The 27,408-nt window shown below is 42.6% G+C and overlaps 1 protein-coding gene and 1 long non-coding RNA gene across 8 annotated transcripts; one reads left to right on the plus strand and one right to left on the minus strand.

Annotated features, from left to right (window-relative positions):
- Positions 1-1,237: 1,237 nt before the first annotated feature.
- On the minus strand, positions 1,238-21,184 carry LOC115133315 (uncharacterized). Its single transcript, XR_003864189.2, has 5 exons — positions 20,747-21,184; positions 16,477-18,010; positions 16,197-16,263; positions 3,151-3,233; positions 1,238-2,361 (listed from the first exon to the last, which is right to left on the minus strand). It is a non-coding gene; the product is annotated as an uncharacterized LOC115133315 (long non-coding RNA).
- Positions 10,016-24,525, plus strand: LOC115133314 (chromatin complexes subunit BAP18-like). Of its 7 annotated transcripts, none has more exons than XR_010464549.1 (7): positions 10,019-10,362; positions 15,481-15,575; positions 16,005-16,106; positions 16,497-16,720; positions 16,997-17,104; positions 19,691-19,852; positions 23,701-24,525. XR_010464549.1 is itself a non-coding variant. In XM_029666423.2 (6 exons), exons 1-6 carry the CDS (start codon positions 10,342-10,344, stop codon positions 23,739-23,741), a joined length of 591 nt encoding a protein of 196 aa, XP_029522283.1. In that variant the 5' UTR covers positions 10,023-10,341; the 3' UTR covers positions 23,742-24,525. The 7 variants fall into 7 exon arrangements, 3 of the variants coding, with proteins under 3 accessions (XP_029522283.1, XP_029522287.1, XP_029522284.1); XR_010464550.1 differs by having other exon boundaries at positions 10,021-10,362; positions 17,000-17,104; XR_010464551.1 differs by lacking the exon at positions 16,005-16,106 and having other exon boundaries at positions 10,016-10,362.
- Positions 24,526-27,408: the final 2,883 nt, after the last annotated feature.

Below are 27,408 nucleotides of genomic sequence, written 5' to 3' on the forward strand. Positions count from 1 at the left end.
CCACTTTCGAAGCACTGTTTCCTGAAGCATTCTGCCCTCTTCTGAAATAACTCCATGGATTTACCGTCATGTTGTGCCTGGATGTTTGGTCAGGACGTGTCGTTTAATTAATTTGCTCGTTTCGAGAGACTCATTACAAAGCACTTCCCCACACAAAACACATTGTGTTTCCCGCTCCTCATTATTTCTCAAAGTGTGTATGAAAGAGACCGTCACGGTATTTGCGTTTCATGACGATTGAGCTCAGTCAGAACTTGAGTCCATTTCATGACGGAGGTGAGTGATGGCGAGCGGGAATAATAAATCAGTGGTTTGAACCACAGCGCTGCAGCGTGTGGGTCGCGGAGTGATCTTCAAGAACACGGCAGAAATAAGATCAGGTAAACCGCGAAGCACATGGGCATCTCCCTCTACAACCTAGGCAAGTTGAGAACAAGTTCTCATTTACAATTGCGACCTGGCCAAGATAAAGCAAAGCAGTTCGACAGAGTTACATATGGAGTAAAACAAACATACAGTCAATAATACAGTATAAACAAGTCTATATACAATGTGAGCAAATGAGGTGAGAAGGGAGGTAAAGGCAAAAAAGGCCATGGTGGCAAAGTAAATACAATATAGCAAGTAAAACACTGGAATGGTAGTTTTGCAATGGAAGAATGTGCAAAGTAGAAATTAAAATAATGGGGTGCAAAGGAGCAAAATAAATAAATAAAATACAGTTGGAATGAGGTAGTTGTTTGGGCTAAATTATAGGTGGGCTATGTACAGGTGCAGTAATCTGTGAGCTGCTCTGACAGTTGGTGCTTAAAGCTAGTGAGGGAGATAAGTGTTTCCAGTTTCAGAGATTTTTGTAGTTCATTCCAGTCATTGGCAGCAGAGAACTGGAAGGAGAGGCGGCCAAAGAAAGAATTGGTTTTGGGGGTGACTAGAGAGATATACCTGCTGGAGCGTGTGCTACAGGTGGGAGATGCTATGGTGACCAGCGAGCTGAGATAAGGGGGGACTTTACCTAGCAGGGTCTTGTAGATGACATGGAGCCAGTGGGTTTGGCGACGAGTATGAAGCGAGGGCCAGCCAACGAGAGACTTTAAGGAACGCTGCTCTAGACTATAGCTTCCGTAGTGTTTGTGCAGCAGTTCGTCTTCGCTCAACTATTTTTTAATATTTTTTATAACTAGGCAAGTCAGTTAAGAACAAATTCTTATTTACAATGACGCCCTACCAAAAGGCCTCCTGCGGGGACGGGGGATGGGATTTTATTTTTAAATGAAACAAAACACGACAAGACAAAAGAGACAACACTACATAAAGACAGACCTAAGACATCATATCAAGGCATATCAACACGTGACAACAAAGCATGGTAACAGCATTTACAAACAGTACAAACATTATTGGACACGGACAACAGCACAATGGGCAAGAACATATAAAAAAACAATACAGCCACAGCTGCCAGTATAAGTTCTAAAACACTAACAAAACTTCCTTGCATCTGCTACACAAGCTAAGGCCTCAACCTGGTTTCAAACAAATACAACTGTCATTTGATACATTTCTACAGAGATTTTTGTTTTTTTACCTGATGGGAAGACAGGCACAGCGAATTAACAGGGTAGTTATCATTCCCAGTTCTGAAGACATTAGCTAGGAAATAATACAACTCTGGTGATTTAATTTGCATAGATAAATAATAGCAGGATGTTAGGGATTTGTTAATCATACACAGACAAAGTCTCCTGATTCTCCAAAAGTGTGCACTTGCACACTCCCTCTCATAGATTTAATAACAGTGGATACTCCCTCCAGCCAATGCTTAGATGTTTTATTTAACTAGGCAAGTCAGTTAAGAACACATTCTTATTTACAATGACTGCCTAGGAACAGTGGGTTAACTTCCTTGTTCAGGGGCAGAACAACAGATTTGTACCTTGTCAACTCAGGGATTTGATTTACCAACCTTTTGGTTACTGGCCCAACGCTCTAACTCCTAGGCTACCTGCCACCTCAATCCCAATGCTTTTAAATCCACGATGGAGAGTTTACAAGTGAACACTTTGGGATAAGTGTGGAGAATCAGGACACAGCCAGACAATAACAACGGCTACCATTCATTCAGACTCAGTATAGAACATTTACGGAAAAAGCCACTCTTCTTCTCCAGACAGTGTTTTGCTGTGTTGCAGAAGTAGCATGCCCAGTCCAGCAGGTGGTATTAGTGCACCATGGACTCCTTGCGCTTGTTCAGTTTGATCTGGCAGAAAGAGAGCTGCAACCAGCATGTAGATACCCGCTGCGATGAAACAGTTATAGCCAACTTGGTTGTACAGGTCGTAGATGATATGTGGAGGGTTTTGACTGCGAGGGAGAAAAATGGTGAGAAAATAAGAGTAGGGCTCTACCTCAACTTGTCTTTCCATGATTCCTCACAGGTTGGCATTCGTTGTAATGAATCTTGCCCTGGAGGCAGCTCTGCAGAGTGGTCACTAGCTGGCACAGCCAAAAATTTATAAAATCAGATTTTAAACATAACCACACTGCTAACCCTGACCTTAAATTAAAGGTTAGGGTTAGAATATTTTTATGCACAAACTTTTGTTTTAATACATTTTTACTATAGAGCCAATTTTGACTGCTGCTGGCCAAGATTGCGGAAATTGCTCAGTTCTGCTACGGGTCAAGATTCATGACAATAAACGCCATCTGCTGATTCCTCGCCTCTTGTCCTTTTCAACATTTTTGGTCCTCCCCTCTGACCTACTCCAATGAGTTATGAGCAGGAGGTGAGGAATCAAGGAAAGATGAGCCCTCTTTTCTACATCCCCTACTGTATAGACATAGACTGACTCCTATTTGGGCAGCAGGTAGCTTAGAGCTTTGGGCCAGTAACCGGAAGGTTGCTGGATCGAATCCCCGAGCTGACAGGTTAAAATGTCCTTCTGCCCTGAACAAGGCAGATAACCCACTCTACCCCAGTAGGCCGTCATTGTAAATAAGAATTTGTTCTTAATTGACTTGCCGAGTTAAATTAAAAATATCCTCCCCTCCCTATGTTACATTACACCCATGTGCATGTCTCCATCTCGTGTGTGTGACATTTCTGAAGTTATTCTTCCACTGTGAGTCAGTGTGTGTGTGTGCACTCACTCATTGTGCATGTCTTCCTCATTGAAAGGCACATCCTCTATCAGCACAGCAGAATGTGTGGTGAAGAAAATACCGAACATTGCCTAAGGAGAGAATCTGATTATTGCTAGGTTGCAAATGACTTACTGTGATGACATGACTATTCTAAAACAAACATGGATGTGATGAGCAGAACAAATAGCCTAAAGGGAAATTAAACCTCACAATGAGATTTCCTTTGATAACAAACACCTGTAACAGAGCTAAATCAAGGCAAGACTGAGGCATGCATGAGAGCGTCAGCTGTTCCGGACGACTGTGATCACGCTCTCCGTAACCGACGTGAGTAAGACCTTTACACAGGTCAACATACACAAGGCTGCGGGGCCAGGCGGATTACCAGGACACGTGCTCCGGGCATGTGCTGACCAGCTGGCAGGTGTCTTCACTGACATTTTCACCCTCTCCCTGTGAGTCTGTAATACCAAATATGTTTCATGCAGACCACCATAGTCCCTGTGCCCAAGAACACTAAGATAACCTGCCTAAATGACTACCGACCCGTAGCACTCACGTCTGTAGGTATGAAATGCTTTGAATGGCTGGTTATGGCTCACAATCAACACCATTATCCCAGAAACACTAGACCCACTCCAATTTGCATACCGCACCAACAGATCCACAGATGACGCAATCTCTATTGCACTCCACACTGCCCTTTCCCACCTGGACAAAAGAAACACCTATGTGAAAATGTTATTCATTGACTACAGCTCAGCGTTCAACACCAAAGTGCCCTCAAAGCTAATCACTAATCTAAGAACCATGGGACAAAACAACTCTCTCTGCAACTGAATTCTGAACTTTCTGAGGTAGATAACAACATATCCGCCACGCTGATCCTCAACACAGGGGTCCCTCAGGGGTGGGTGCTCAGTCCCATCCTGTACTCCCTGTTCACTCATGACTGCATGGCCAAACACAACTCCAACACCATCATCAAGTTTGCTGATGACACAACAGTGGTAGGCCTGATCACCGACAACGATGAGACAGCCTATAGGGAGGAGGTCAGAGACCTGGCCGTGTGGTGCCAGGACAACAACCTCTCCCTCAACATGATCAAGACAAAGGAGATGATTGTGGACTACAGGAAAAAGAGGATAGAGCACGCCCCCATTCTCATCGACGGGGCTAAGACCTTCAAGTTCCTTGGTGTCCACATTTTTTAAATATTTTTTTTATTTCACCTTTATTTAACCAGGTAAGCAAGTTGAGAACAAGTTCTCATTTACAATTGCGACCTGGCCAAGATAAAGCAAAGCAGTTCGACACATACAACGACACAGAGTTACACAAACATACAGTCAATAATACAGTAAAAAAAAAAAAAAGTCTATATACAATGTGAGCAAATTAGGTGAGAAGGGAGGTAAAGGCAAAAAAGGCCATGGTGGCAAAGTAAATACAATATAGCAAGTAAAACACTGGAATGGTAGTTTTGCAATGGAAGAATGTGCAAAGTAGAAATAAAAATAATGGGGTGCAAAGGAGCAAAATAAATAAATAAATTAAATACAGTTGGGAAAGAGGTAGTTGTTTGGGCTAAATTATAGGTGGGCTATGTACAGGTGCAGTAATCTGTAAGATGCTCTGACAGTTGGTGCTTAAAGCTAGTGAGGGAGATAAGTGTTTCCAGTTTCAGAGATTTTTGTAATTCGTTCCAGTCATTGGCAGCAGAGAACTGGAAGGAGAGGCGGCCAAAGAAAGAATTGGTTTTGGGGGTGACTAGAGAGATATACCTGCTGGAGCGTGTGCTACAGGTGGGAGATGCTATGGTGACCAGCGAGCTGAGATAAGGGGGACTTTACCTAGCAGGGTCTTGTAGATGACATGGAGCCAGTGGGTTTGGCGACGAGTATGAAGCGAGGGCCAGCCAACGAGAGCGTACAGGTCGCAATGGTGGGTAGTATATGGGGCTTTGGTGACAAAACGGATTGCACTGTGATAGACTGCATCCAATTTGTTGAGTAGGGTATTGGAGGCTATTTTGTAAATGACATCGCCAAAGTCGAGGATTGGTAGGATGGTCAATTTTACAAGGGTATGTTTGGCAGCATGAGTGAAGGATGCTTTGTTGCGAAATAGGAAGCCAATTCTAGATTTAACTTTGGATTGGAGATGTTTGATATGGGTCTGGAAGGAGAGTTTACAGTCTAACCAGACACCTAAGTATTTGTAGTTGTCCACGTATTCTAAGTCAGAGCCGTCCAGAGTAGTGATGTTGGACAGGCGGGTAGGTGCAGGTAGCGATCGGTTGAAGAGCATGCATTTAGTTTTACTTGTATTTAAGAGCAATTGGAGGCCACGGAAGGAGAGTTGTATGGCATTGAAGCTTGCCTGGAGGGTTGTTAACACAGTGTCCAAAGAAGGGCCGGAAGTATACAGAATGGTGTCGTCTGCGTAGAGGTGGATCAGAGACTCACCAGCAGCAAGAGCGACCTCATTGATGTATACAGAGAAGAGAGTCGGTCCAAGAATTGAACCCTGTGGCACCCCCATAGAGACTGCCAGAGGTCCGGACAGCAGACCCTCCGATTTGACACACTGAACTCTATCAGAGAAGTAGTTGGTGAACCAGGCGAGGCAATCATTTGAGAAACCAAGGCTGTCGAGTCTGCCGATGAGGATGTGGTGGTTGACAGAGTCGAAAGCCTTGGCCAGCTCAATGAATACGGCTGCACAGTAATGTTTCTTATCGATGGCGGTTAAGATATCGTTTAGGACCTTGAGCGTGGCTGAGGTGCACCCATGACCAGCTCTGAAACCAGATTGCATAGCAGAGAAGGTATGGTGAGATTCGAAATGGTCGGTAATCTGTTTGTTGACTTGGCTTTCAAGACCTTAGAAAGGCATGGTAGGATAGATATAGGTCTGTAGCAGTTTGGGTCAAGAGTGTCCCCCTTTGAAGAGGGGGATGACCGCAGCTGCTTTCCAATCTTTGGGAATCTCAGATGACACGAAAGAGAGGTTGAACAGGCTAGTAATAGGGGTGGCAACAATTTCGGCAGATAATTTTAGAAAGAAAGGGTCCAGATTGTCTAGCCCGGCTGATTTGTAGGGGTCCAGATTTTTCAGCTCTTTCAGAACTTCAGCTGAATGGATTTGGGAGAAGGAGAAATGGGGAAGGCTTGGGCGAGTTGCTGTTGGGGGTGCAGTGCTGTTGACCGGGGTAGGAGTTGCCAGGTGGAAAGCATGGCCAGCCGTAGAAAAATGCTTATTGAAATTCTCAATTATGGTGGATTTATCAGTGGTGACAGTGTTTCCTATCTTCAGTGCAGTGGGCAGCTGGGAGGAGGTGTTCTTATTCTCCATGGACTTTACAGTGTCCCAGAACTTTTTAGAGTTAGTGTTGCAGGAAGCAAATTTCTGCTTGAAAAAGCTAGCCTTGGCTTTTCTAACTGCCTGTCTATAACGGTTTCTAGCTTCCCTGAACAGCTGCATATCACGGGGGCTGTTCGATGCTAATGCAGAACGCCATAGGATGTTTTTGTGTTGGTTAAGGGCAGTCAGGTCTGGGGAGAACCAAGGGCTATATCTGTTCCTGGTTCTAATTTTCTTGAATGGGGCATGTTTATTTAAGATTGTTAAGAAGGCATTTTTAAAAAATATCCAGGCATCCTCTACTGACGGGATGAGATCAATATCCTTCCAGGACACCCCGGCCAGGTCGATTAGAAAGGCCTGCTCGCTGAAGTGTTTCAGGGAGCGTTTTACAGTGATGGGTGGAGGTCGTTTGACCGCTGACCCATTACGGATGCAGGCAATGAGGCAGTGATCGCTGAGATCTTGGTTGAAGACAGCAGAGGTGTATTTAGAGGGGAAGTTGGTTAGGATGATATCTATGAGGGTGCCCGTATTTAAGGCTTTGGGGGGGTACCTGGTAGGTTCATTGATAATGTGTGTGAGATTGAGGGCATCAAGTTTAGATTGTAGGATGGCTGGGGTGTTAAGCATGTTCCAGTTTAGGTCGCCTAGCAGCACGAGCTCTGAAGATAGATGGGGGCAATCAGTTCACATATGGTGTCCAGAGCACAGCTGGGGGCAGAGGGTGGTCTATAGCAGGCGGCAACGGTGAGAGACTTGTTTTTAGAGAGGTGGATTTTTAAAAGTAGAAGTTCAAATTGTTTGGGTACAGACCTGGATAGTAGGACAGAACTCTGCAGGCTATCTTTGCAGTAGATTGCAACACCGCCCCCTTTGGCAGTTCTATCTTGTCTGAAAATGTTGTAGTTTGGAATGAAAATTTCTGAATTTTTGGTGGTCTTCCTAAGCCAGGATTCAGACACAGCTAGAACATCCGGGTTGGCAGAGTGTGCTAAAGCAGTGAAAAGAACAAACTTAGGGAGGAGGCTTCTAATGTTAACATGCATGAAACCAAGGCTATTACGGTTACAGAAGTCATCAAAAGAGAGCGCCTGGGGAATAGGAGTGGAGCTAGGCACTGCAGGGCCTGGATTCACCTCTACATCGCCAGAGGAACATAGGAGGAGAAGAATAAGGGTACGGCTAAAAGCAATAAGAATTGGTCGTCTAGAACGTCTGGAACAGAGAGTAAAAGGAGGTTTCTGGGGGCGATAAAATAGCATCAAGGTATAATGTACAGACAAAGGTATGGTAGGATGTGAATACAGTGGAGGTAAACCTAGGTATTGAGTGATGAAGAGAGAGATATTGTCTCTAGAAACATCATTGAAACCAGGAGATGTCATTGCATGTGTGGGTGGTGGAACTAATAAGTTGGATAAGGTATAGTGAGCAGGACTAGAGGCTCTACAGTGAAATAAGCCAATAAACACTAACCAGAACAGCAATGGACAAGACATATTGACATTAAGGAGAGGCATCCTTAGTCGAGTGATCAAAAGGGTCCAGGGAGTGGAGAGGTTGGTTTGGGGGTCACGGCGATTTAGACAGCTAGCCAGGACATCGGTAGCAAGCTAGCATAGGATGGAGGTCTGTTGTTAGCCACCTCTTGCGTTCCGTCAGTAGATTAGTGGAGTTCCGTGTTGTAGAGGGGATTAGTCCAAATCACACAACAACAAAAAATAAAAACAATAGATATAGTTATAGAGGCCCAAGAAGAAACATAATAATAATAAAAATAAATAAATTGTCCGATTGTCTATTCTGAGAGCAGCCGGTAAGACAGCTAACGGTTAGCAGGCCGCAGATGGGCGTTCAGGTAACGTCGCGACGGAGGAGCCAGCCGGATCTCCTTCGGGTAGATAACGTCGGCAGTCCAGTTGTGAAGGCCCGGTGGGGCTCCGCGTAGGCAGTAAACGGGTCCGGATTAGGTGACTGCAGCCCAGGAGTGATTGACGGAGCTCAGGAGTGATTGACGGAGCTGGCTAGCTCCGGAGTAATTGATGTTTGCTCCGGAATCGACGAAAGCAGATAGACACACGGATAGCAGCCAGCTAGCTGTGAGATCCGGGAGTGAATGTCCAGAGAGCAGTTGAAATCCAGGGACATGGAGAGAAAAATCGGTCCGGTATGTTCCGTTCCGAGCCGCGCTGCGCCGTACAAAACTGGCGATAGATTTTCGAGTTAAAGGATAGCTGATGACCACAAACCGTGGTTAGCTGAATACTAACGAGTTGCCAGTAAAGAAGCTAACTAGCTTCTGATTAGCTTCTGGCTAGCTCCTGGCTAGCTTCTGGCTAGCTTCTTGGAGTTTCTGGCTAGCTTCTGGCTAGCTTCTTGGAGGATTGCAGATTTGATTGCAGATTTGAGGTAAATAATACGTATTTATACATATCAATTGGTGAGGCAGGTTGCAGGAGAGTGTATTGAAGATGAGTTGATGGAAAATAAAAATAAAATGTATGTGAAAAACATCTCCAACAAACTATCATGGTCCAAACACACTAAGACAGTCATGAAGAGGGCACGACAAAACCTATTCCCCCTCAGGAGACTGAAAAGATTTGGCATGGGTCCTCAAATCCTCAAAAGATTCTACAGCTGCACCATCGAGAGCATCCTGACTGGTTTCATCACTGCCTGGTATGGCAACTGCTCAGCCTCCGACCGCAAGGCACTACAAGGGGGTTGTGCGTACTGCCCAGTACATCACTGGGGCCAAGCTTCCTGCCACCTAGGACCTCTATACCAGGCGGTGTCGGAGGATGGCCCTAAAAATTGTCAAAGACCCCAGCCATAGACTGTTCTCTTTGCTACAGAACGGCCTAGGTACCGGAGCGCCAAGTCTAGGTCCAAAAGGCTTCTTAACAGATTCTACCCACAAGCCATAAGACTCCTGAACAGCAAATCAAAGGGCTACCCAGACCCCTTTTTTACACTGCTGCTACTATCTGTTTATTATCTATGCATAGTCACTTTAACTCTACCTACATGTACATATTACCTCAATGACCTTGACTAACCGATGCCCCCGCACACATTGACTCTGTACCGGTACCCCCTGTATATAGCCTCACTATTGTTATTTTACTTCTGCTGTTTAATTATTTGTTGTTTTTATTTTCCATTTTTTACTTCACACTTATTTTTACTTAAAACTTCTCAAAGCCTTGTTGGTTAAGGGCTTGTAAGTAAGCATGTGACCATTAAAATTTGATTTGTGGGAACACCTTCAAGACTGTTGGAAAAGCATTCCTCGTGTAGCTGGTTGGGAGAATACCAAGAGTGTGCAAAGCTGTCATCAAGGCAAAGAGTGGCTACTTTGAAGAATAAAAAATATATGTAACATGTTCGACCACACAATCCGGCACAGTAGGTGGTGGTATGCACAAACAAAATGTGCGTCGTGATACCAAAGAAGAATCACAAACACGTGGTATGAATTTTGGACCAATCAGCATTTGGGATTTATTAGCGCACGTTAAATCTTGCGTTTGTCCACATTGTCATTTGTGTACGTCATTTATTTTTAGCTACACATTTCTGATTATTGCAACAACAACAAAAACACAAGATCCGTTTTAACACAATTCACAGGCTCACTGAAAACAATTGAGGACTGCAGACAAAAATATAAATATTGTAAGACGTGGACGAAGTTGGTATTTGTATTAACAGCTGAGCCTGCAGTGCAAGCAGGCTAACTAACCTGAAGCGTAGCTAGCTTCTCTAAACGGCGTTATTCACAGGAAAATCTGAATCTGTTCAGCAACTACAAAAAGAAAAATGACTTCAGCCTCAACGAAGGTAGGTTATTCTCACGTTTTGATTTTAGCCGTATATTTTGCTGTTAGCTAGGTCCTGCACAAATCTAGCTCATGTTAGCTACCTAACGTCGTCAGCTAACAAGCGAATTCGAATGGCAGCCATGTAACCGCTATTTAAGCTCACATGGGTTATTCCAAAGATACATTTACATTTTACTGTCTTTCCTATACCAGGCAACTCAACTTTTTGAAGAAAGAAAAAAAACATTATTCGTGTTATAATAAGTCAAGCACCCAGGACGTGGCTGAATGTTGTCAATGTCATGCATTAACTTTTCTCACGTCCATGTGTACTTACTTTGTAAGGAAGCTACCACACGAAGGCGCTGTCTGCATGGAGGAAAACCCCTCATTAATGATCTCTTAAAATAAAGATTACGGCATGCAACCGTACAAAACACCAATGCTGGATAAAATGGACTAATCCTGTTTTGATATTATTCCAACAAATCAATCTTTGTCACATGCGCCGAATACAAGCGTAGACCTTACGGTGAAACGCTTACACGCCCTTAACCAACTGTGCAGTTCAAGAAGAGCTAAGAAAACAAACAAGTAACAACAAAACAATAACGAGGCTGCTATATACAGGGGGTACCGGTACTGAGTCAGTGTGTGGGGGTTAGTTGAGGTAATTTGTACATGTAGGTAGGGGTGAAGTGACTATGCATAGATAAACAGTGAGTAGCAGCATTGTACAAAATAATTTGATTAATTGTTCAGTAGTTTTATGGCTTGGGGGTAGAAGCTGTTAAGGAGCTTTTTTGTTCTAGACTTGGTGCTCTGGTACCGCTTGACGTGCAGTGGCAGAGAAGTCTGTGACTGGAGTCTGACAATTTTATGGGCTTTCCTCTGACACCGCCTATTATATAGGTCCTGGATGTACTGGGTCATATGATGTACTGGGCCATATGCACTACCCTCTAGGGCCTTGTGGTCAGATGCCAAGCAGTTGCCATACCAGGCGGTGATGCAACCGGTCAGGATGCTCTCAATGGTGCAGCTGTAGAACCTTTTGACTATCTGGGGACTCATGCCAAATCTATTCAGTCGCCTGAGGGGGGAAAAGTTTTGTTGTTCCCTCTTCAAGACTGTCTTTGTGTGTTTGGACTAGAGGTCGACCGATTATGATTTTTCAACGCCAATACCGATTATAGGAGGACCAAAAAAGCAGATACCGATTAATCTGCCAATTTAAAAACATTTTTTAAATATTTTTTTAATTATTTTTTTTTATTTGTAATAATGACAATTACAACAATACTGAATTAACACTTATTTTAACTTAATATAATACATCAATAAAATCAATTTAGCCTCAAGTAGATAATGAAACATGTTCAATTTGGTTTAAATAATGCAAAAACAAAGTGTTGGAGAAGAATGTAAAAGTGCATAGTGTGTTACTGATGGTAGTTATTACTTATTTTCCACCATAATTTGCAAATAAATTCATTAAAAATCCTACAATGTGATTTTCTGGATTTTTTTTCTCTCATTTTGTCTGTCATAGTTGAAGTGTACCTATGATGAAAATGACAGGCCTCATCTTTTTAAGTGGGAGAACTTGCACAATTGGTGGCTGACTAAATACTTTTTTGCCCCACTGTATGCTTGTATGCTCAGTCAGATTATATGCAACACAGGACACGCTAGATAATATCTAGTAATATCATCAACCATGTGTAGTTAACTAGTGATTATGATTGATTGTTTTTTATGATAAGTTTAATGCTAGCTAACAACTTACCTTGGCTTACTGCATTTGCGTAACAGGCAGTCTCCTTGTGGAGTGCAACGAGAGAGAGGCAGGTCGTTGTGTTGGACTAGTTAACTGTAAGGTTGCAAGATTGGATCCCCCGAGCTGACAAGGTTAACCCACCGTTCCTAGGCCGTCATTGAAAATAAGAATGTGTTCTTAACTGACTTGCCTAGTCAAATAAAGATTAACCTCTTCCCTCTACTCGGGACGCTTGCGTCCCAACTAGAGCTCTGGAAATGCAAATGTGCTACGCTAAATGCTAATAGTATTAGTTAAAACTCAAAAGTTCATTAAAATACACATGCAGGGTATCGAATTAAAGCTACACTCGTTGTGAATCCAGGCAACAAGTCAGATTTTTAAAATGCTTTTCGGCGACAGCATGAGAAGCTATTATCTGATAGCATGCACCAATACACTACAACACAAAAGCACAGCAGGGGACGTAAACAAAATAATTAGCATTTCGGCGTTACACAAACCGCACAATAAAATAGAAAACAGTCATTACCTTTCACCATCTTCTTTGTTGGCACTCCTAGATGTCCCATAAACACTATTGGGTCTTTATTTCGATTAAATCGGGCCATATAAAGCCAACATATCGTTATATGTAGACTGTGTGATAAACGAAAAAAACAGCGATTTCACAACGTAACGTCATTTTTTTAAATTAAAAAAGTAGACGATAAACTTTCACAAAACACTTCGAAATACGTTTGTAATGCTACTTTAGGTATTAGTAAACGTTAATAAGCGATAAAAATCATCATGAGGCGATGTAAAAATCATTAGCTGTCGTCTTGGAAAAAATTTCACGAGAGAGCTCTTCCAAATGATCTGGGCGGAGACTGGAGGTAAGTGGTTCCCCTGTTTCGGTTCAACCAAGAATCAAAGATGATTCAATTCACAAGACTCTAGACAACATGGGGATGCTGTGGGAGTTGAATGCTCGGTCTTATCTAATTCGGCTCACTGTGAACAATTGCTGGAAGTGGCGCAATGATATTTATTTCCATTTTCTGTGATCAGGTTTTCCTGCGCTTTCCGATGTAACGCACGTTATGTTATAGCCACAGTCGTGATTTAACCAGTTTTAAAAACGTCAGTGTTTCCTATCCACACATTCTAACCATATGAACGTACTATATTCCTGGCATGAGTAGCAGGGCGCTGAAATGTTGCGTGATTTTTAACAAAATGTTCAAAAAAGTAGAGGGTAGGAGCAACAAGTTAAATAAAGGTGTAATTATTATTTTTTTAATTGGCAAATCGGCGCCCAAAATACCGATTTCCGATTTGTTATGAAAACTTGAAATCGGCCCTAATTAATCAGCCATTCCGATTAATCAGTCGACCTCAAGTTTGGACCATGATAGTTCGTTGGTGATGTGGACACCAAGGATCATGACGGTTTTCATTTTGTCCAGGGGGGAAAGGGCAGTGTGGAGTGCATTTGAAATTGCGTCATCTGTGGATCTGCTTGGGCGGTATGCGAATTAGAGTGGGTCTAGCGTATCCGGGAAGATGCTGTTGATGTGAGCTTGATCAGCCTTTCAAAGCACTTCATGGCTACAGATGTGAGTGCCATGGGGCGGTAATCATTTAGGCAGGTAACCTTTGATTCCTTGGACACAGGGACTATGGTTGTCTGCTTGAAACATGTAGGTATTGCAGACTCCGTCTGGGAGGGTTAGCAAATGTCAGTGTAGACACTTGACAGTTGGTCTGCGCATGGCTTGAGTGCACATCCTGGTAATCCGTCTGGCCCCACGGATTTGTGAATATTGACCTGTTTTTAACGGTTTTGCACAGATCGGCTACCGAGAGCGTTATCACACAGGTGCACTCTGCATGCTTCAGTGTTGCTGGCCTCGACACAAGGATAAGACATTTAGCTCGTCTGGTAGGCTCTGTCACTGGGCTGCTCGCGTCTGTGTTTCCCTTTGTAGTCCATAAAAGTTTTCAACAAGGCATTGCCTTGTAATACAATTGATCATACAGTGTATTTGGGTTTCTTTACAGCCTTTTTCTAAAAATTGATTAAATAAAATCAATCTACACACAATAACCCATAATGACACAGCGTTATGTAAAAAAAAATATTTAAAAAATGTTAGCAAATTAATGTTTAAACCCATTTTATTTACATAGGTAATCAGACCCTTAGCTATGAGACTCGAAATTGACCTCAGGTGCATCCTGTTTCCATTGATCATCCTTGGGATGTTTCTACAACTTGATTGATGTCCACCTGTGGTAAATTCAATTGATTGGACATGATTTGGAAAGGCACACACCTGTCTATATAAGATCCCACAGTTGACCGTGCATGTCAGAGAAGAAACCAAGCCATGAGTTCGAAGGCATTGTCTGTAGAGCTCAGAGACAGGATTGTGTTGGCACAGATCTGGGGAATGGTACTCTAACATTTCTGCAGCATTGAAGGTCCCCATGAACACAGTGGCCTCTATTCTTAAATGGAAATAGTTTGGATCTACCAGGCCTTTGTTAAGAGTGGCCAGACGGAAGCCACTCTTCAGTAAAAGGCACAACAGCCCACTTGGAGTTTGCCAAAAGGCACCTAAAGGACTCTCAGACCATGAGAAACCGGATTCTCTGGTCTGATGATTGCACTATTTGGCCTGAATCCCAAGCGTCACGTCTGAAGGAGACCTGGCACCATCCCTACGCTGAATCACGGTGGTGGCAGCATCATGCTGTGGGGATGTTTCTCAGCGGCAGGGACTGGGAGACTAGTCGGGATCGAGGGAAAGATTAACAGAGCAAAGTACAGAGAGATCCTTGATGAAAACCTGCTCAGGACCTCTGACTGGGGTGACGGTTCACCTTTCAACAGGACAACAACCCTAAGCACACAGCGAAGATGCAGAAGTGGCTTCTGGACAAGTCTCTGAATGTCCTTGAGTGAACCAGCCAGAGCCCGGACTTGAACCCAATCAAACATCTCTGGAGAGTCCTGAAAATAGCTGTGCAGCAACACTCACCATCCAACCTGACAGCGCTTGAGAGGATCTGCAAAGAAGAAAGGGATAAACTCGACTACAGCTTGTAGCGTCAAACCCAAAAAGACTCGGCTGTAATCGCTGCCAAAGGTGCTTTAATAAAGTATTGTGTGAAGGGTCTGAATACATATGTAAATATTATTAAAAAATAAAATGTCTAATCCTGTCTTTGCTTTGTCATTATGGGGTATTGTGTGTACAATGAGGAATATGGCTAACGTAACAATGTGGAAAGACCTTAGCTACTGTCTCAAATCAATATCTTTGAATTATCCTATTTTCTTATGTGTTTTCTGCTTTAATTTTCAAGGTTGGGGAGATCTTCTCAGCAGCAGGAGCTGCTTTCACCAAGTTAGGGGAGCTGACCATGCAACTGCACCCCGTAGCTGACTCCAGTCCCGCAGGGTGAGAATACACACACCAAGTTACAGATAGAGATAAATATCTGTATCGATTATGTAGAGTTCTAAAATCAGACTAAACTTGGAAGTCTACTGATCATGACTTTAATTTCTGGGCTTGTGTCACTTGTAGCACACTGTACTGTACACATTACAATGATATGTGCTCCATCTTGAATATCCCCGCCAAGAAGTCATTTTGAGGAAACCCTGTTGCGTCATTATTACCAGAAAGCACTCGACACCCGCCCACGCCATGTCCACTCTCTTTTCATCTCTGGCCGCGTTCAAGGGCATCAATCGCTGATCACCAACTGACCAGACTAATCTACAAATTCATAATGTGTAGTTATTTAGGAAGCTAGGTCATTTGTAGATCTGTGCAACTGCAATGTAGTCTAGTGGATCTGAAACGCCCTGTGTGTCGTTGCAGAGCTAAGTGGACGGACACTGAGATTGGGCAGCTGAGATCGGCCGTGGTGAGGTTTGGTGATGACCTGAACTCCCTCAGCGCTGTCATCAAGGAACGCACCGTGTAAGGACCCCCCCACCCCACCCCCCGGTCTCTTTTCATTCCTAATGGCCCTCTATCATTGTAGTCCTTCACCCGGTCTTGGTCTCTTACCCCTTGTATGTCTCTACTTCGCTCCATTCGCGTCTGGGTGACCAATGAGATGTTTTCAGAGGTAGCTCTAAAGCAATAGGAAGATAGTCTATCAGTGACACAAGCCCTGATGAGCTAAACCATCACTAGATCTAAAATATCGCATTCAGATCTATTTACCCACACATGCATTGTACTATCCACATGCTAGTGCTAAAGATCTATCAATTCATGATGGTTTACTTAAAAAAAAATATTTGACAGGTTACTGGTTTAATCACCACCGCTAACCTGATCCTACCTTGTCTCCTCTTTCCAAAGGGTCCAGATTAAAAGTACAGTGAAGAGGAAGCTCTATGACGAGACTGGGATGCCCATTTCCACCGACTCCCCAAAAAAGACCGCCAAGAAGACTGCGGTTACCATGGCCACCACGGCAACCCCAACTGTCATTGCTGTGCCGACCTCACAGGTTGTCATGAAGGCAGGTGTCCAGGGAAATGTGACTCTGGCCATTCCCACCATGAAGAAACCGAAGTCTGCAGGTGAGGGGAGATGGATGAAGGAAGGAATCAATCAATACATTTTGTAGTTGCCATTGCCAAGATGGCAATGATTTCTAATCAGTCCCACCTTCAGCCTTTTTTTTTTTTTTTCTCAATATTGAAAGGATTATTTTTCAACAAAATATGTGCAATGCAATTAGAAAAGTCCTTGCAGATCAAATTGAATAGTTTAACTGTGAATATTTAGTCTGTCTATTATATTTCAAACAATGGGATAAAGAAAAATACTTAGCTCTTCCTGCCTGTGTGTTCCAGCAGATGTGACTCTGAGTGCTCTGAATGACTCTGATGTCAACTCTGACCTGGTAGACATAGAGGGACTGGGAGAGGGATCCAACTCCAAGAAACTCAACTTCGATCAGGGTGAGAGAGAACGGGCTTATTTTGACTACTATCTAGTGATAATGCACAGCCTTTGCTATTGCCTGAATGAGGGGAAACCAATAATTACTGGTCTTCAAGACAGGAATCAAGAACTCTCCGGGAAGAAGAAAGGTGGGGGTGTATGTTTCATGATCAAACACTCATGGTGTGATTGTGATTAACATACAGAAACTAAAGTCCTTTTGTTCACCCGACCTAGAATACTACAATCAAATGCCGACCGTATTACCTCCCAAGAGAATTCTCTTCTGTCATAATCACAGCCCTCTATATTCCCCCTCAAGCTGATGCCACAATGGTCCTAAAAGAACTACACTGGACTTTATGCAAACTGGAAACTATATTTATTGTAGCGGGTGATTTTAACAAAGCAAATTTGAGGAAAACGCTACCCAAGTTTGACCAACACATTGACCATTGACTGTAATATTCGCGCTGGTAAAACATTGGACCACCGTCACTCAACTTTTCGAAAGGCCTACAAGGCCCTCCCCCACACATTCTTCGGCAAATCTGATCACGACTCCATTTTGCTCCTCCCTTCCTATAGGTAGAAACTCAAGCAAGAAGTACCCGTGTTAAGGTCTATTCAACACTGGTCTATTCAACAATCGGAATCCATGCTTCAAGATTGTTTTGATCACGCGGACTAGGATATGTTCCGGGTAGCCTCCGAGAATAACATTGACGGATACACGGATTACCATGACTGAGTTCATCAGGAAGTGTATAGGAGATATTGTACCCACTGTGACTTAAAACCTACCCAAACCAGAAACTGGATGGATGGCAGCATTCGCACAGAACTGAAAGTGCGTACCACAGCATTTAACCATGGCAAGTGACTGGGAAAATGGCCGAATACAAACAGTGTAGTTATTCCATCTGTAAGGCAAACAGGCAAAACGTCAGTACAGAGACAAAGTGGAGTCGCAATTCAACGGCTCAGAAATGAGACGTACAGTTGAAATCGGAAGTTTACATACACTTAGGTTGGACTCATTACAGCTCATTTATCAACCACTCCACAAGATTCTTGTTAACAAATTATAGTTTTGGCAAGTCTGTTAGGACATCTACTTTGTGCATGACAAGTAATTTTTCCAACTATTGTTTAGACAGATAATTTCACTTAATTCACTGTATCACAATTCCAGTGGGGCAGAAGTTTACATACACTAAGTTGACTGCCTTTAAACACTTTGGAAAATTCCAGAAAATGTCATGGCTTTAGAAGCTTCTGATAGACTAATTACATCATTTGAGTCAATTGGAGATGTACCTGTGGATGTATTTCAAGCCCTACCTTCAAACTCAGTGCCTCTGCTTGACATCATGAGAAAATCAAAAGAAATCAGCCAAGACCTCAGAAAAAAAATTGTAGACCTCCACAAGTCTGGTTCCTCCTCTGGAGCAATTTCCAAATGCCTGAAGGTACCACGTTCATCTGTACAAACAATAGTATGCACGTAATAACACCATGGGACCACGCAGATGTCATACCGCTCAGGAAGGAGACGCGTTCTGTCTCCTAGAGATTAACGTACTTTGGTGTGAAAAGTGCAAATCAATCCCAGAACAACAGCAAAAGACCTTGTGAAGATGCGGGAGACAACAGGTACAAAAGTATCTATATCCACAGTAAAACGAGTCCTATATCGACATAACCTGAAAGGCCGCTCAGCAAGGAAGAAGCCATTGCTCCAAAACCACGGTTTGCAACTGCACATGGGGACAAAGATCATACTTTTGGAGAAATGTCATCTGGTCTGATGAAACAAAAACAGAACGGTTTGGCCATATTGACCATTGTTATGTTTGGAGGGAAAAGGGGGATGCTTGCAAACTGAAGAACATCCCAACTGTGAAGCACGGGGGTGGCAGCATCATGTTGTGGGGGTGCTTTGCTGCAGGGGGGACTGGTGCACTTCACAAAATAGATGGCATCATGAGGGTGGAAAATTATGTGGATATATTGAAGCAGCATCTCAAGAGTCAGGAAGTTAATGCTTGGTTGCAAATGGGTCTTCCAAATGGACAATGACCCCAATCATATTCCAAAGTTGTGGCAAAATGGCTTAAGGACAACAAAGTCAAGGTATTGGAGTGGCATCACAAAGCCCTAACCTCAGTCCTACAGAACATTTGTGGGCAGAACTGGAAAAGCGTGTGCTAGCAAGGAGGCCTACAAACCTGACTCAGTTGGGAATGGGCCAACATTCACCCAAATTGGGCCAACATTCACCCAAATTATTGTGGGAAGCTTGTGGAAGGCTACCTGGAATGTTTGACCCAAGTTAAACCATTTAAGGGCAATGCTACCAAACACGAATTGAGGGTATATAAACGTATGACCCACTGGAAATGTGATGAAAGAAAGAAAAGCTGAAATGAATTCTGAATTCTATAATTCTGACATTTCACATTCTTAAAATAAAGCGGTGATCCTAACTGACCTAAAACAGAGTTTTTACTAGGATTAAATGTCAGGAATTGTGAAAAACTGAGTTTAAATGTATTTGGCCAAGGTGTATGTAAACTTCCGACTTCAACTGTATGTGGCAGGGTCTACAGACAATCACGGACTACAAAGGAAAAACCAGCCATGTTGCGGACATCGTCTTGTTTCCGGACAAGCTAAACACCTTCGCCCGCTTTGAGGATAATACAGTGCCACCGACACGGCCCGTTACCAAGGACTGTGGGCTCTCCTTCTCCGTGGCCGACGTGAGTAAGACATTTTAAGCGTGTTAACCCTCGCAAGGTTGCCGCCCCAGACGGCATCCCTCCTCAGAGCACGCACAGACCAGCTGGCTGGAGTGTTTATACTAGTGATACACCAATGACATTTTTGGCCGATACCGATATCCAATATTTTCCTTGCCAAAAAAAAAAAACGATACCGATATTTACAATTTGTGGCCTTTTAAGCATTCTAGTACAGTTAACTATTGTAACTTTAATGGGTTACAGAGTTAATGTTTAAATTAATTAATTGAGCTGTATCTAAAGATATTTTCTTTACAGCTTACATATGTAATTGTATTAGAATTTGTGTGTTGGAGATTGAGAGAACTACATACATATTTTTGTTGTATTGGATTACGCTTTTACTGCAAGTTCCAGAATGCCTTGCGACAGGAAGTAGAGAGAACGCGCAAGTTATGTACAAGTGATTATCCTGACTTTCGCTAGCAACTTTCTGTTATTGTTTTGTAGAATCTAAAGTTGTTTAATGTAACACGAACAAGTAGTATTACTAAAAGAAGCTTTCATTTCAAACCCGACTTCCCAAGTCATTACTTTGAAGATAGTTATAGAATAACTATTTAACACACAGACCGCTGCGTCCATGTATAAGGCACTGCATCTCAGTGCAAGAGGCGTCACTACAGTCCCTGGTTCGAATCCAGGCTGTATCACATCCGGCTGTGATTGGGAGTCCCATAGTGTGGCGCACAATTGCCAGCGTCATCATTGTAAATAAGAATTTCTTAACTGACTTGCCTAGTTAAATAAAGGTTACACGCACATCACACTGACCAAAAAGTTATTTTGTTGGCATTTACGTATATCCCCATTACCAGTAAAACATAATCGAAACCTATTTATTTCACTTACTTGCTTTTGTTTAGTCGTTTCATTCTCAACCAGCATTTCTATGGAATGCCGTTTGGGTCTTTGCGTGTCAAAAAAAGATATGACATCGGTTTCAGTATCTAAGAGTTCTTATTTGATTAATGGTGGCTGGATATCTATGTGAAGCTAGCAACAATAAGGATGAGCCGCAATAGTGGACTTTGCGGTTAGCCTTAGTATAATTATGCCATACTTTTATTTATTTGTATTCATTTGCATTACTGTCAATTACTTTTATTTTGAAGACAAACCTCAAATTCCACTAATGTGGCTAGCGTCACAACACAACCCAGTGCGGTCGAGCCTCACTAGCCAAATGAAGCTAGCTGGCTGCTTTATAACGTTAGTTTTGGGCAACAGGGTTAAGTTGCTGACTATCTATTTATTTTCATGAACAGAAGTTCAATTTAAATAGGTGAACAACAAGTGGCAACCTAGCTAATACTTACAAGGATTCCTAAATCATTGCTAAGAATAATGAAACATTGTTTTCAGGCTGGTTGTATTGGTGCTAGCTACCCCAGAAGTTGCGGTTGAACAAATTATGCTTTGTTACCAACGCGGTATTGTAAACCCATCATTCGTGGCCGGTATTTGATTGTTTGGAGACTTTTGTACAGCGCTACAGTCTTTTGACACGCAAAAACCCAAACGACCTTCCATAGTATGTATGTCGTGACGCTATTACCGCATAACTCCAGTCGGGCAACATCTGAAAAAATAGCGTGCTTGGTAGTGTGTACCGGTGCTCGACCAGTCGGCGAAAGTCAACATCACCCACGACAGAGAACGGTTGATTGTCAAGTGCAATGAATTCCATTATCTTGGCTTTATTTATTTAACCTTTATTTAACCAGGTAGGCTAGTTGAGAACAAGTTCTCATTTGCAACTGTGACCTGGCCAAGATAAAGCATAGCAATTCGACACATACAACAACACAGAGTTACACATGGAAGAAACAAAAGTCAATAATACAGTTGAAAAGAGTCTATATACAGTGAGTGCAAATGAGGTAAGATAAGGGAGTTAAGGCAATAAATAGGCCATGGTGGCGAAGTAATTACAATATAGCAATTAAACACTGGAATGGTATATGTGCAGAAGATGAATGTGCAAGTAGAGATACTGGGGTGCAAAGGAGCAAGATTAATAATGTATGAGGTAGGTAGATGGATTTGACCTTGGAGTTGCCTCGCTGAAAATGTCTTACTCTTTCAAATGACTGCTCGATCCACACAGCAGACATTGTGAGCTAGTTTAGGAATGCTGTGTTGCACGTATAGCGGCAAATTTTACATGGCGTCATTACATGTACCTACGTTATATAGGTATGCACATCAGCTTTGCACATCGGCCGATTTCCGATATGATCACTGTACATATATTTTTAATTGTGCATCCCTAGTGTTTACAGACAATTTCATTCCCTCCCTATCCCATTCTGTCCCCACTTGCTTCAAGATGTCCACCATTGTTCCTGTACCCAAAAAAAGCAAAGCTATCTTAGTAATTTAGTTATCGCACCATAGCACTCACTTGTCATCATGAAGTGCTTTGAGGCTAGTTCAGGATCATATCACCTCTACCTTACCTGACACCCTAGAACAACTTCAATTTGCTTACCACCCCAATAGATCCACAGACGATGCAATGCACTGCACACTGCCCTATCCCATCTGAACAAGATAAATTTCTATGTAAGAATGCTGTTCATTGACTATAACTCCGCATTCAACACCATAGTACCCTCCAAGCTTATCATTAAGATGGGCTGCCCCCAGGTGGTGATGGTAGGAAACACCTCTGGAAAGCTTCAAGTTCCTCGGCGTACACATCACTGACTATCTGAAATGGTCCACCCAGATGGACAATGTAGTGAAGGCGCAACAGCGCCTCTTCAACCTCAGGAGGCTGAAGAAAATGTGGCTTGGCCACAAAAACCATCAAACTTTAAGATGCACAATTGAGAGCATTCTGTCAAGCTGTATTACGACCTGGTATGGCAACTGCACCGCTCTCCAGAGGGTGGAGCGGTCTGCCCAACGCATCACCGAGTGCAAACTACCTGCCCTCCAGGACACCTACAGTACCCGATGTCACAGGAAGGCCAAAAAGATCATCAAGGACATCAACCACCCGAGCTACTGCATGTTCACCCCGCTATCATCCAGAAGGCGAGGTCAGTACAGGTGCATCATCAAAGCTGGGACCAAGACAGAAGCAGATTTTCAACCTTAAGGCCATCTGACTGTTAAATAGCCATCACTAGCCGGCTTCCACCCGGTTACACAGCCCTGCACCTTAGAGGCTGCTGCCCTATACATACTTGGAATCCACTAGCCACTTTAATGGGACACATGTCAATTTAATGTTTAAATACTGCTTTACTCATCTCATGTATATACTGTTATATTCTACTGTATTTTAGTCAATGCCACTGACATTGCCCAATCTATTTATATTTCTTAATTACATTTTAGATGTGTGTATTGTGATTCGTTTTTAGATACTACTGCACTGTTGGAGTTAGGAACATAAGCATTTTGCTACACCCACAATAACATCTGCTAAATGTGTATGTGACCAATAAAATTGGATTTGAAGCTATTACTATACGAGGGGCAGCATATGTAGCTTAGCAGTTAAGAGTGTTGGGCCAATAACTGAAAGGTTGCTGGTTCGAATTCCAAAGCCCACTAGGTGGGGGGAAAATATTTCTGTCCCTGTGAGGAAGGTACTCTAAATGAAGTTTCGCTAAATTAAAAACTGCATAGGAAAAGTCTAAATAAACATGCCATAAATTGATCAAGAAGATATACCTTAGATCTTGCAGAAAATATGCTATAACTTGAGTTTGTGGGAAGTCAGTTCTATAATCTTGCCAGAAAGATCCACAATTTTTCCCAACTAAAATGTTTTTCTTTGCTCCTTTCAGACAACCTGAACCTCGACTCCAGCTTCATTATGAACTCGTGACCTGCCGCTCCGACCAAGATGTTTTCATTAGCACCCTATTTCCTACATAGTGCACTACTTTTGACTGGAGCCTTATGGACCCTGGTCAAATGTAATCCACTAAATAGGGATTAGAGTGCAATTTGAGACGCAGCCCCCGACATCTATGGACAACAGCCGAGATCCTTCAGATTTGATTTGGCAGATCTCTACGGGTGCATCTGAAATGGCACCTTATTCCCTGCTTTTTTAGCCAAGGCCTATGAGGGGTGCAAATTTCTCTTGCATGAGGAATGTGTTGGATGTAAATAATGGTATTTTTATTTATTCATACATGATTGATTTGTACTACACAAAAAGCTAATGTGCAGAGCTGCATGGCCAAGGACTAGTGTGAAAATTTTGCCATCTTGGTTTATGTCAACTATATGTGGCCCTGCAAATTCCCATTTGACAATGCTGCAACTGCAAACTGTTGTTTCCGGAATCATGTACTTGTGAACCCAGTGTTGAGCTCACCAGCAAATTAAACTGGTATTTGAAAAGCATACTGGCTAATATAGATGAACACAATTGTATCAAAGGACAGGAATTAGTTTAGTGCCGTTTTCTGTTTGAAACAGTGGATTATCTTATTGTTCAAAACATGACCCATGTAATTTTGGGGGGAAATATTTCTCGGTAAGTTACTGACAAACATTTGTAGTTTTATATAGAGGCGTACTCTAAAGACAATCAAATGACCTGTGCGATTTGCTGAATTAATTATGTTGAATAAATTGACAAATTACCAACTAGAATTTTACTTTCAGGAGTCATGTCATTCAATGTGTAGTCTTTATTGAAATGAGATTTTATACAATTGAAAACACTGGTGGGCACAGTAAGTGTAAAAACAAAAACCACCAAATAGGTGCAGTGATGTTTTAGTGTCAGCCATATTAGTATGGCTCACACCCCTGGAGCAAATTAGGATTAAGTGCCTTTGCACTAGGGCAGAGATTTTTCACCTTGTTGGTTTAGGTATTTGAACCAGCAACCTTTTGGTTACTGGCTCAAAGCTCAAACTGCTATAGTGATTAAATACTAGGGCTGTGAAATCAGGCCAATTTCCAGCCATTTATGCTTACACTTTATAAAACGAAGTAATATATTCAAATTATCACCAACCCTCAGTAGTACACATGAGGGACAGCCAGGGACATATTTTTACTAACACAGGGCTTCTTCCGATAAAACATAACTGCGTAAAATAAAAATGGCAGAATATGAACACAACAGGAATTGATGCCATTTTAGCTCCAGGTTGAGGAGTAGATAAAGATGTATTGTAGACAAGTGTGTGGCTGACTGGAGCAGCACAAGCCATACTGGCAGCCCAGAAAAGGGGCAGCTACCAGTAATGATGTGCTGCTAACGCCAGACACACTGGGGAGAGGAAGAGAGACCATCAGGCTGACTAAAGGAGAGCTCAACAGCCAGGCCAACTGACACACACTTAAGAGGGGAGGCCAGCCAGGTTGACCACCCGGCCTTAGTCACACAGACACTGCATTGGAAGGACCACCAGGCAGACCAAAACCCCTTGGTCCCTCCTACAGTATGCTTGGCTACAGACTAACAGCCTGGCTGGCCAGTAGGACCATCAGGCTCTTCTGGCTGACGCCAAAGGCCTCGCTCCAACATTAGGAAGAGACACCCGTCTGGACTGGCGTCCACACTGTTGAAGTGCTTGCGACAACTGAAAGTTACGTCTTTACCGGCATTTTATGTGTTTTATGGCGCCATATTTTTACACGTTTCACTCCCCACCACAAAGAATTTCCCCTTCAGTGATATATTCAAGAAGCTAGCAACTATTAAACAAACCAAAAGCTTCAGAAAGTATTCACACCAGTTGACTTTCTCCACATTTTGTTGTGTTACAGCCAGAATTAAAAATGTATCAAATTGAGATTGTTTAAGCTACTGACACACACAAATGCACTGCTCGACAGAGACCGTACAGATAATTTAGCGTGGGGTACAGAGAGGAGGTAGTCATTAAAAAACACTTATTGCACACAGTGAGTCCATGCAATGTCAAAGTGGAATGATAATTATTTATTTTTTATTCATTCAAAGTGAAAAGCTGAAATGTCTTGAGTCAATAAGTGTTCAAACCCCTTTGTTATGGCAAGCATAAATAAGTTCAGGAGTAAAAATGTGCTTAACAAGTCACGAGTTGCATGGATAATTGTGTTAACGTGTTTTTTTTAATGACTACCTCATCTCTGTAACCCATACATACAGATAAATGTAAGGTCCCCCAGTCAAGCGGTGAATTTCAAACACAGATTCAACCACAAAGACCAGGGAGGAAGCACACCCACTGGTAGCTGAGTAAAAAAAAAAAAACGTTGGGTGGTGTACGACCAGTCACCACAAAGAAACAGGCGTCCTTCCAAACTCAGTTGCCGGAGAGGAAGGAAACCGCTCAGGGATTTCACGGGGTTACAGAGCTTAATGGCTGTGATAGGTGAGGACGATCAACAACATTGTAGTTACTCCACAGTACTAATTTAAATGAGATATTGAAAAGAAGGAAGCCTATACAGAAGAAAAAATATTCCAAAACATGCATCCTGTTTGCAATAAGGCACTAAAGTAAAACTGCAAAAAGTGTGGCAAAGAATTATGATTGGGATAAATCCAACAACACCAAGTACCACTCCCCATATTTTCAAGCATGGTGGTGGCTGCATCATGTTACATTTACATCATTTAGCAGACACTCTGTCCAGGATGACTAACAGTAGTGAGAGCATACATTTTTCAACTGGTCCCCGTGGGAATCGAACCCACAGCCCTGGCGTTGCAAGCACCATGCTTGTCATTGGCAAAGACTAAGGAGTTTTCTTTTGTTGATAAAAAGAAACCGAGCTTAGCACAGGCAAAACCTTGAAAATAGGAAAACCTAGTTTCCAACAGACACTGGGAGACATATTCACCTTTCAGCAGGACAATAACCTAAAACACAAGGCCAAACATACACTGGAGTTGCTTACCAAGATGACAATAATCAACAACCAACTTGACAGAGCCATTTTTGTTTGTTTTTAAGAATAATGTGCAAATCTTGTACAATCCAGGTGTACAAAGCTCTTAGATGTACCCAGAAAGACTGACAGCTGTAATTGCTGCAAAAGGTGATTTTAAAATGTATTGACTCAGGGGTGTGAATACTTACATAAATTAGCTATTTCTGTATGACATAGTCCCTAAACGTGCTAAAGTTTCTAAAAACATGCTTTCACTTTGTCATTATGGGGTACTATGTGTCGATGGGTGATAATCAATTGAATTCATTATGAATTCGGGCTGTAACAAAATGTGGAATAAGTCAATGGGTATGAATACTTTCTGTTGGCACTGTAAAACAGGCAAAAAACATGACATTGAGCCAAGAGTAAAAGTGATAAGCTGACAACATTACAGGTTAAACTAACACGGACAACTGCCAGTGCAGATAAGGAGAGTTCTCCTTCAGAATGGAACATTGATAGTCAGAATTGGAATGGCAGAAGTGTTCTTTTGGAATTGCAGTGATTCCAAGGGCTCCCAGGGGCAGCACATAATGATTTGGAGTTGCTTTTAGATACCTGCAAAACATGATGTGCTGCTAAAGGGTACCCCGGAGAGATGGCGA

Source organism: Oncorhynchus nerka, linkage group LG8 (assembly GCF_034236695.1).
Source record: "Oncorhynchus nerka isolate Pitt River linkage group LG8, Oner_Uvic_2.0, whole genome shotgun sequence".
NCBI lineage: Eukaryota > Metazoa > Chordata > Actinopteri > Salmoniformes > Salmonidae > Oncorhynchus > Oncorhynchus nerka.

Excerpts from the sequence above, each read along its gene's own strand:
- LOC115133314 (XM_029666423.2), top strand. The coding sequence starts at position 10,342 with ATGACTTCAGCCTCAACGAAG. Across the intron at positions 16,107-16,496 it reads GTCATCAAGGAACGCACCGT|GGTCCAGATTAAAAGTACAG; the intron begins GTAAGGACCCCC and ends CTCTTTCCAAAG. Across the intron at positions 16,721-16,996 it reads GAAGAAACCGAAGTCTGCAG|CAGATGTGACTCTGAGTGCT; the intron begins GTGAGGGGAGAT and ends TGTGTGTTCCAG.